The following is a 10,937-nucleotide window of genomic DNA, read 5'->3' as shown; positions in this document are numbered from 1 at the left end:
AGGTCATAGGTTCACGTGTCTAGGTTTATGTATGTATGTAGGTTCACATCTCTTGGCTCACATATATAGGACTATTTGGCTCATGTACTTCTCTTGTATGAAATAGGCAAATCTGGGACACAAAGATCTATGAACTGGGCCTGTGACAAGGTTGGTGTACACTTATTGGGATAATAAGTGTACTTAATTCCCTAATAATTATGAAGGATAAGAATTTCACTTGGAAATTGTAGCTAGTGCATATTGTATGACAAGAAAATCTTCCCAAGGATATACATAGGTATGTTCATATGTGTCTTTATAGGTGTAATTATTGGTCCATACTATATGAGGTATACCTCTACCTCCAAGAAAATCTTCCCAAGGATATACATAGGTATGTTCATATGTGTCTTTATAGGTGTAATTATTGGTCCATACTATATGAGGTATACGTACCTCCAAGCTCACGTCTGCAGGTTCACGTGTCCGGGCTCACGGCTCATGTGTTTAGGCTCACAATTTATACCACACGTGTTCAAGCTCACGGTTCACATGTACATTCTAGGCGCATGGCTCACCTGTCCAGATTCCCATCTGTGGGCTCAGATCCCCTACCCGAGAGCTAGGTTGGCCTAGTTTTTTGTGGTTTTTGAGAGATCTTAGACTTAATGATATTTGATTAATGATCTTAATCTTAGACTTAATGATATTTGATTAATGATCTTAATCTTATTTAATAGTATTGATGTAACTAATTAAGTGTTTTTTTATTGTTTTAAATGGTTTAGCATACTTCTACTCTACCAATTCAACAATGCATAACCAAGTTTTGAAAAAATATAAAATACATAAACAAAATTTGATAATTTTGCTCTAATTCAACCTAATGGAGCTCAATGCTCATGTTGTAAAAGTAGATTCCACCCCTAATCACAAATGCTAAACTAATTGGTGGATCAAAGCAATGAAAACTAAGCCTCTTAGGCTCCAATTTCATGCAAATCACCAAAAAAAGGGTTTTTACCATGTCTATAGATGAACATAGATTGTCCTAATGCAAAATCAACTTCAAATCAAAATCAAAAGCAACAAACAAACACATTCAATGCTCCAAAACCATATGTTTTTTGGAGTAAAAGACCTCCTAATCAACACCGGCACAATAATGGGTGATCCTAATAGCTTGGAATGGACAGAAAATGGGACTAATCCCTAAATTATTCCCCGACAATGGTGCCAAATATGTTCAAGTCAAGAGCTTACCTTAGCCTTGCCAAAGAATGTGTCGTTGGGCTTTTCCTTGAGCCACAAATGTAACTTCCCATGTGAATGCGTACTCTCTATTGTCACACCGGGATGCCCCTTGCCAAAGAGGTGAAAATGCCTAAGTGGAGGCAAGAAGAGATGATCCTTCGTATTGGTTCTCTCTCACAAAAGGTAGGGAAAGAAGAAGCTAATCGAAGACACAAGCCTACAATCAAACCTATTCAAACATGCATCCATCTAGCAAGCATGAATTCAAAAGCATACAAGCAAGCAAGAAGACAGAAGACGGAGAGTTTAGAAGTAAACTATTGCAAGTGAATGATTTTCCCTTGCTTATTGTCAAAAATAACTTAAATACAAGTGAATAGTTTTCACACTAGGCCAACCAAACTAAAAATGGTCCAACCTCTATTACTAGTCTTTAGCAATATGTACACTAAGTTCATGGCCTTCCCTTACTTGACATCAAGCTCATGGTAATGGTAAGGCTACTTTATATATTCTAGCACCGTCTTACAAAAGTTAAGTGTCCATTCTCGCATGGGTAATATGGCAAAGCACCTTATGGTAGGCCAAGTGGGCAAAACCATGTTAACCAATGGCAAAGCACCTTACGGTAGGCCGAGTGGGCAAAACCATGTTAACCAATGGAGTGGTTAACAAACACCCATCCCCCCTTCCCCCCCCCCCCCAATAAAAAATAAAAAATAAAAAAAATAAAAAAAATCTTCAATAGTGGCCAACCACGGAAGGAACTCCTCCCCATGGCTTGTACATTTTGAGTGCATTACTGCAAGGATTGTATCATGCCACTCTAACAACCTATAGTGCTTAAACAATAAGAGGTTGACATGAAAAACGCTTGCATTTATGGGCTTCATTCACATCGCTCCGTCAATGGGCTACATTAGTCAACATTTTCCTCTATTGAAATTGTTGTAGCCTTTGGTGTAACTAGACAAGTTGACCTATGGGAAGTCCCAAATTTTGTGTGATGTATGGCTTTGCCCAATGTCAATTTGTGTGCAATAGTATCATGCTTGACTTGGTAACCAAGGTACAAGGAAATAAGGCTCTAGGGTGAGTTATGAGCTTGGAACATAAACCCTAGCATGCATGGATGGTAAGGGGATCTCATTAGCAAGTGGAAAGTCAATAAGAGAGTGAATGCTCGAAGGACATTCCATAAGAAATTGGCTTTGTGAATACGTCTCTAATTTAAAATATCGTCTACACAATGTACTTGGTTTAGCAATAAATTTCTAAGAATATTAAGTTTTTTTGTTTTCAAAAAAAGAGAGAAAGCTTGATCATTACAATTGAATGAAATGTTGGAGCAAAGTCCTTTGTATGGTTGAGATGTTATATGGTTCATTTTGACAAAATATGGTGCAGAAGGATGTAGAATGGGTCAAAAAGACCTTAGGCACTTTGAGTACTGAAACCATAACCAGCATAGACATCGGGTTTATTATATTTTCAAGTAAAAGATACACCTTCAGAATCAATCTGAATTACTTCAGTTGATCATGAGCAATAAAAATGTTCAAGATAGAAGAACTACATTGCAAGAAAGAAGGGGCAGACTAGAAAACAAGAATGCATATCAATACACTTTTTACTTTCATGGAACTTGAGTTGTTTGCAGGTAACCAACCTGCCAACCTATTTAACCATGAAAAGAGCTGTAGACAGGCATCCTTTCAAATTCTGCATGAGTGAGGACAGAATGCACCCTTATATATCATATCTTCATTCATACTCTCAGCCTTAAATCTCCAAGATGTTAGGTTGGCGTCTACCTTCAATACCCATATAGCTCTCACACCAAGAGCAGAGATGAGGACATTGTTATCTCTACATCCCCAAAGCATTATATGCCAATTTCTGCACCCTTATATCATATCTTCATTCATACTCTCAGCCTTAAATCTCCAAGATGTTAGGTTGGCGTCTACCTTCAATACCCATATAGCTCTCACACCAAGAGCAGAGATGAGGACATTGTTATCTCTACATCCCCAAAGCATTATATGCCAACCTCATTAGAATTCTACATTCTTTAAAAGAATATGGTATAATATATTAGCAAGGAACCAGGTTACACAAGGGTCAATGAGTCATTCAGCAGTACATGGGACGAAACACAACCTAGTTGGAATTCTACTATCATCATAAGGACAAGTCCACCAAAACCATCCACTCTATCTTTACATCTATTCTTGAGCCCAGATCTTGACAGTTTTGTCATTTTCAAGTGCACCCGATGCTATCTTGTTTTCGGTTGGATGGCAGGACACGGATAACACTGCATCCGTGTGACCCACTAGCTTCTGCACAATGTTTTTTGATTGTAGATCCCAAAGATATATACAACAATCCTCTGAACCACTGACAATGTACTTCCCATTCGTAACTGAAAAAGTGGAGAACATGCAGTACGTCCTGTTTACGTGTCCTGTATATATCTTCAGAAATTTTCCTGTACTATAGTTCCACAATCGCTGAAGAAAGAAAACAAGCTTGTTGAAGTGAGCCTTGGCTTTGTGTATTAAAGTCAGCTACATCTTGAGGAGAAAAAATAAGACAATTGCTGACTCGAAAAGATGCAAAATTCACCAGGGTACCAGGCCTTAGAGCACATGCATGACTTTGTTTCTACCTGAACCCCTTCAAGTATATGGTTTCCTTTGTTACCAAATATAAGTTGGCTTCTACAGTGTACACATTTGAGTTTATTTTTTCAACTTGTTTTGAATCTCGATGAAAGGAATAAGCCTATATCCCCCCCAATAAGCCTATATTCCAATTTTTGTGCACGATATAACTGCTACATCCTGAACTGGACTGAGGCCAATGTTAACCAGGGGTTAAGATGATCTTGAGGAGAAAAAATAAGACTATTGCTCTCGAAAAGATGCAAAATTCACAAAGCTCTTATAAAGAACATGAATGACTTTGTTTCTTCCTGAGCCCCTTCAAGAGTAGGGTTTTCCTTCCTTACCAAACATAAGGTGGTTTCTACAGTGTATGCCTTTGAGTTTTTCTTTGTTTTGGGAGAGGAGGGGAAGGGGGGGGGGGGTGCGGGGGGCGGGGCGGGGCGGGGCGCAAGTTGTTTTGAATCTCTTTGAAAGGAATAAGCCTATTTGACACACACACACACACACACCCAAAAAAACAAAAGGAATAAGCCTATTTTCCAATGTTTTGTGCACAATATAACTTCTATGTTCACCAAAATAAAGGCTAAACAGCTTGAGTTTAGCATGTGAAGACTTTATTTAAAAGGCCGTTGCAAAAGAAGGTTGGACTCCATGCAAAGACCAAGGTTGTTTTCCAGCATTCAGACTAAAAAGGTTTCTTGTACCCATTGGAGCTCCTAAGCAACCCCCTCTACTACATCCCTGTCACATGCACACATGCAGTGCCATGATTAATAATTTAATCCTACAGGTAGTCCCATTTGGCAGCAGTATTAGGTGCATCTAACACATGCATCCTCAGCATATGTCCTGTTGGTAGCATATTCAGCATAGGATATGACAGTTGGCAGCAGTTAGTCTTAGTCGGCAGCATCATATGGACAGTCGGCAACATGAAGACCCCACACATGAGAGGCATAACATTTAATGTTGCATTTTCCTCAGTCATGGACATCCAGAACAGACCGACAGCATCATCAGTGGCCGACCAGCATTCTAGAGGACTATATAAGGAAGTAGCATGTTAGTTCATTGATCATCTCACTCCCTTATGGAGTTTGGTCATAGAATAGTAGTAGCCACTCAGTAGAAGTAGTGAGAAGAAGTTTCTTTTGGAAATCATACACGTAACCTTTTTCATGTACATAATACAATATACTGGGAGAACCTGTCTATCTCTCTCTCTTCTCTCATGTGTTTTGCGTTAATGTTCCTCCAGGGTGCTAAGGGCTGTGATTAAGGCATGAAGGCTTCCACTATGTCACATTGGTATCAGAGCATCAGGTGCAGCCAACATCACCAAGCACTGCAGGTCCCACAGCTTCACATCAGAATATGTAAGTTCACATACCCAGACTAGTAGTCTATTTGGACTAGTAGCCACACCCACCGTACCTTCATCGCACGAGGGACCAGCCTCCACCCCAAGGGCGTCATACTTGAACCACAAGGACATTGTCATCACAGGGGGTGGTTTACAGGTTTACGAAGGCCTTGAGTGGTCTTCGACAGGTTTCCAAGACTTGGCATCCCACCGTAATAGTTGTTGATCCTTGTGAGCAGTATGATGCCTCTTTGCCTCAGAAGCAAATGGTTCATTGATCTGGTTGTTGCTGGATACCGGATTGGACGGGAGCTTTCTTATGAGGCTGTTGAGCTCATGTTTGCAGAGGACTCTTTGGGAGGCAGGATTGCGTATCTTGTGGTTTCTGCAGCATGCGAAGGATCTTGGACTCTTTTACACAGGAGGGGGATTGATGGATGGAGTCAGACTCCACAGTCGGAGTGACTCAGATTGGGAAGGAAAGCCAGACACAAGGACCTTGACATCAGGCTACAGTTTTTTTCTTGGCTCAGCAGCGGTTTCATGGAGCAGTGAGAGGCAGCCATCTATTGCCTTGTCGTCAACAGAGGCAGAGTACCGTGCTGCTTATGGTGCTGCTTGCGAGGTGGTGAGGTTGCAGAGGTTGCTTGGCAGGATTGGGTTTCCACAAATGGAACCCACGGTCATCCAGAGGCATTTTGTTCGTGAAAAGATCGTTGCTGATGACATCTTGCTAGAGTTTTGTTCGACGGAGGACAATGCGGCGCACCTCTTCACGAAGTCTCTACCTCAAGCTATGCTCCAGCGGCACTCCAGCTCCTTGGGGTTGGTTCCACATCCAGGAGCTGAGAGGGGGTGTTAACAGTCATCTCCTGTCTGTATATTTACACCAGGGCCTCTGTTGTGGGTGTGCCTGCCCGATTTAGGTGTTTTCTCATTTTTCCCCACTCTCCATATTTTTCCCTATTTTTTCTACTGTGGGAGGCTGTCCTGTGTATGTCAGCTACCTTTGTATGCTGGCCAACTGCAGGACTGTGTGCTCTGACACTGGCCACCTGCTCCCTGCTTCTCTCTGCTGCTGGCCGACTTCACACATGTGATGGCCGACTGTCTGATGCTGGCTGACTGGAGATGTAGCAGTCGGGTGTCTTTATGGCTGCTGTCAGCTGCCTTTTGTGCTGGCCGACTGGCTGATGGGGTCATATAAAATGGCCCCATGGCCCCCACTCATTGTATTCAAATTTCGGGATTTTCTTGTGTATATATAGCAAAGTTACACGCCTCTCTCTCTCCTTCTCTATTGCTGTATTTTTCTGCAGTGCACGCACTTGTGTTCTCAGATTTTGTCTTCATCTCTACTGCATATTCTGACATGAACTCCTCCAGCATGATACAAGAGGGCTTGGATATATCACGGAATGATGTGATTTCTCCAAGGACCTAGGAGGTTATTTCCAAGATTATAGTGGAAATCTTTGTGCATAATCCAAGGGACCGTATATTTGGTTGGATTTCGCTAACAATGAAGGACTTAAAGGTAGGACAACTTGTTATGGAAATCACTCGTGTTATTGGGAATTATACTTCTTATTTTATATCAAGGACGCCCGTGTGTGTGCTATGCTAGTGGGTGCGTGCAGTTTGGTACTATGATTGTCTATTTCTCAAGACAACATTGGGATTAATTGATGTGACTTCAATTGATTGTTTAACTAATGTGGATTATGTCTATGAGTATAGGTGGTGAGATGTATGAGAGCACTAATTGTTAACATATTCATCCCCATATTCTGCCCATGTATTTGCCCATATTTGATCCCTTTTATGGCCCTTGGTTGTGGGTTGGCCACCCGTATTTTCCTTCATTTTTTCCCCTTTTCCTAGATTTTTTCCTAGGTTGGGTGAGCTTGCTCCAATCGGCCAGCTCATATGGTCCAGTCGGTCAACGACATCTTCCTATTTTTAGGTGGGCTGGCCTCTCTCCTTTCATTCATTCATGTATTGTTCATGTGTTGACACACTCTCACCTTTTGTATCCTTTACTTATGAGACTAGTTTGTCTCTTGCTCAGGATTTGCTTTCACTACAGTATATTCAGCTTAAAAAGCTTCGTATCTCTCTCTCTTGCACTCTCAGTTCAACACACGCTAGTACTCATCTTGCTTCCGCTCTATGTACACTTTCAAGTATCATCACTCTAGGTCTACCGTTTTTTTCTGCTCCTCCAGATTCTGCCCTATCTACAGTCCCTTCACCTTTGCGTTTTTTCAAATTCACAGTGTAACTTGGTTGAACACAATGCTAATCAATACACTTAAATACACCAAGATTTAATGGACAACATGCTCAATATAAGAAGTAATTTGCAGAATTGACAAGAGACGCACAATGAGCCGGAACAACCGGCCCCTCCCTCAAATAAAGTATATTGATCTTGGAAAAATCAAGTACAAGTCTACACTGACAACTACATTGTTTGCAATACTGTATTCATATGCATTGGTATGGAAATCTAGTTAGAAATGCCCACGACACTATGCAACTCACACTACCCTCTCAAGTGCCCATGTTTCCTACCATCTACGCTTTGTTCTACCAACTCATGGTAGCAACAATCTACAAGAGAGCACGTAAGACAAGACGACACTACACGGGGTATATAATCATGAAGTCCGGTTCCTCCCTCCTACTTGCTTCCATATTTAAGAATCAAAGCTTACCAATTGCAAGTAGAGTCGTTGACACCGGAAGTCTTCATGATGGAAGCGTTTGGAGTGTTGAAATCTTCGATTTGTCGCGATCCTTGTGACATGTGAGGGAATTGACAATCGTAAACACAACCTTAGGCTAACTAAATTGCACTTAATGATGCTTAAGAAATAGACAGATAGTGTCAATGCAATGCAATGCAGCTATATTAGATGAATGGGTTACAATGAGATCTAAATAGATCTATGATGCTGTCCTAGATGGAGATCCTTCTCGGGATGAGAGGAATGGGCTGAATGCTGATGCTGAGGACTGTTCCTTGCTCCAGTGCTGAGGTCCACCCTTCGATGCCGGCTTCCCTCTATGTAGGAGATAGGAACGATGACTTATATGCTGAATATGCTGCCTATATGCTGGATGAACTGCTGTCCCACTGACTTTCCCTTGTCTCCTGGGAAGGAAACGCTGAAGGGATGGCTTGGAACTGATGCTGAAAACGCTGATGCTCTCCTTGTTGCCAGGGAAGGAACCGCTAAGGAGATGGATGCTCAATGCGTTTGCTGAACTGATATATATGAACTGAACTGAGATGATGATGCGCTGAACTGAGATGATGGATTGAATGGAGGATGCACTTCTATTTATATGTGGGAATGATTGTCACCAATTGGCCGACCATTTGGTCCATTCCTAGTTTTTGCGTCTCGTTCACTTGAGGCCAAGCCGGTGTCTCATGTGAAGAGGCCAGTATTTTGCTAACATGGACGGGAGCCAGACTGGTGCCACCCGTGTGTTAGCAGGATGGTGTCGTATGGACGGGAGCCAGACCAGTGCCACCCGTGTATGACCTGGACTGTGTTCGATCCATGGGACTGTCACGCCATGGAAGAGCCAGTATTCGTGCCGTGTTTTGCCTATGGGACTGTCACACCATAGGGAAACTCGTACCTGGAACTGTGTCTTACCTATGGGACTGTCACTCCATAGGAAGACCAGGTTTTTATGTTTTTATGTCGTGCCAGTTTTGTGCCGACAGATATTTTTGTACTTGTTCCATGAACGGGAGATATGTCCATGTTACTATTTGCACATGCACACATATTTTGCATGTTTGAAACTGTTTTCGCATGACATGTATTTGTGTGTTTGCCTGCCTGACGTGTTACTTACTGAGTGGGGACGCCTGCCACCAGTGAGTCGTGAAGTCTGCTCTGTATTCTGACAAGTTTTGGTGCATGTGAACAGGTGGTAAGTATGTTGCACATGTAGCTTTTAATATTTTATTCTAACCCCTTTGTTTTATAAGGTTAGGTGTTCACATTCACTTAAATGTGGGCACTCCCTTTGGGCACCCACTTAGGGGCCAAGGTGGGGAGCCCCACTTAAGTGAGTGTGGGGGTGGGCATGGGCACCTACCCAAACTCCCCACCCACATGCAAACGTGGGTATCACCTAGTTAACTACACATTAATTTTATTAAAAAAAGGCTTCATCCATGAAGCGAAAATCATCAATCGTTTTCCCTCCTTCAAGCGTGGGCATCCATCGCTTCCTTCTAGCGTTGAATTCATCAACCGGCGATCACCTTGGCTGGCGGCTCTTTCGTCTACAGCACCTGGCGGCTGCTTCACCACCCATACAAGCGGCTGCCATCTCTCCTTTTACTACTGCACGTATTCTGTCCCCTGGCGACTGGCTGCAACAGCACTACAGGCGGCTGCCATCTTTCTCTATACTGCTGCGCATACACCCTTCAAGGCGGCTGCATCATCACAGGCTGCAGTTAGGCGCCTATCTTCCATCAACCGGCTGCTCTTCCTACGCAAAGGCGGCTGCCATCTTTTCTACTGTACGGCTGCACCTAATTTACCAGGCGATTGCTGAATCTTCCACGCTGCACCTCTACAAGCGATTGGCCGCCACTCCATAGGCTGCGAATACCTACATAGGCTGCAGCCAGGCGCCTGTGTACTGCAGCCAGGAGCCTGTGTACAGCAGCCAGGTGCCCTTCCTCCCACAGGCGGCTAAACCCTTTATCTGGCGGCTGTTTACCCACTGGCTGCGTTGCCTTGTCTCTTTGCAAGCAAACGTGGGCCATCTTCTCTCCACACTACAGCCAGGCCTCTCCTCCAAGTGGGTTCTCCTCCTTTCACAGCAGGTGGCTGTGGTCTTTTGCGGTGATTCTTGTCTTGGTGGTTCACCACGAAGCAACTGTTTCTTCATCAAGGGTGGCTTCAGCATACCACAAGTATTGGTTTTCTATCAACCATCTACAAGTAAGTGATTTTCAGATTTGAGTAAAGTATTTTATGTTTAAATCTGATTAAGAATTCATCCCGCTCGGCCAACACCCGTTCGGTGCCGGGTTGTCCAAGCTATATTGGAGAACCTCGGTCCAAAGGTGCTGAGATCGGGAGAGCCAGGCGTTAGTACGAGAGCGCCTGTTTGTGCGTGGTCTCGGAACACCAGTGAGGCGCTCTCCGCGGAGTCCAGTGAAAGCACAGGACCGTAGAGATTGGACCACATTAGTGGTCGTTCTGCTTCGAGCTTCTACATCGAAATTCGAGCCTACTTGTTTGGTACTGTTTTCATATGTACATGGACATTATCTGGTTCTTGGAACCCATGGAGCATTGTATTTATTAAATACTCCCAATAAATATATCATATATTGAGGGGGGGGTCGGCCCGTTCCGGCCCCAGTGCTGGTGTCCATCTTTCCATTTCATTTCATTTAAATTTCAAGTTGTTTTAAGTTGTCCATTTCATATTTGTGGTTTTAAAGTTGTGCTATTAAGCGTGTGGGTGTCCAACGGAGTCTTTCCCACTTGACGGGATCGGTTTCATTGGTATCAGAGCACGGTTGTTTCCCTCTTCTTAGTGGGGAAACGAACCTGTGTACTGGACATCCCGCTTTTAGCAAACTTTGAACACAATGGACAGCCAAGGCAACC

At 43.1% G+C, this 10,937-nt stretch overlaps 1 protein-coding gene across 1 annotated transcript in view; it reads right to left on the bottom strand.

Annotated features, from left to right (window-relative positions):
* Nucleotides 1-2,973: 2,973 nt before the first annotated feature.
* LOC147604026 (uncharacterized) overlaps nt 2,974-10,937 on the bottom strand; it is a 34,171-nt gene continuing 26,207 nt past the window's right edge. The window contains exon 2 of the mRNA XM_086795086.1: nt 2,974-3,752. Coding sequence (XP_086651212.1) covers nt 3,465-3,752 — 288 coding nt within the window. The 3' untranslated portion in view covers nt 2,974-3,464. The remainder of the gene's footprint in view (nt 3,753-10,937) is intronic.

Source organism: Cibotium barometz, chromosome 62 (genome assembly GCF_041138505.1).
Source record: "Cibotium barometz isolate CiBa-2024 chromosome 62, ASM4113850v1, whole genome shotgun sequence".
NCBI classification, from domain to species: domain Eukaryota; kingdom Viridiplantae; phylum Streptophyta; class Polypodiopsida; order Cyatheales; family Cibotiaceae; genus Cibotium; species Cibotium barometz.
This window is presented reverse-complemented; position numbering and strand designations above follow the sequence as displayed.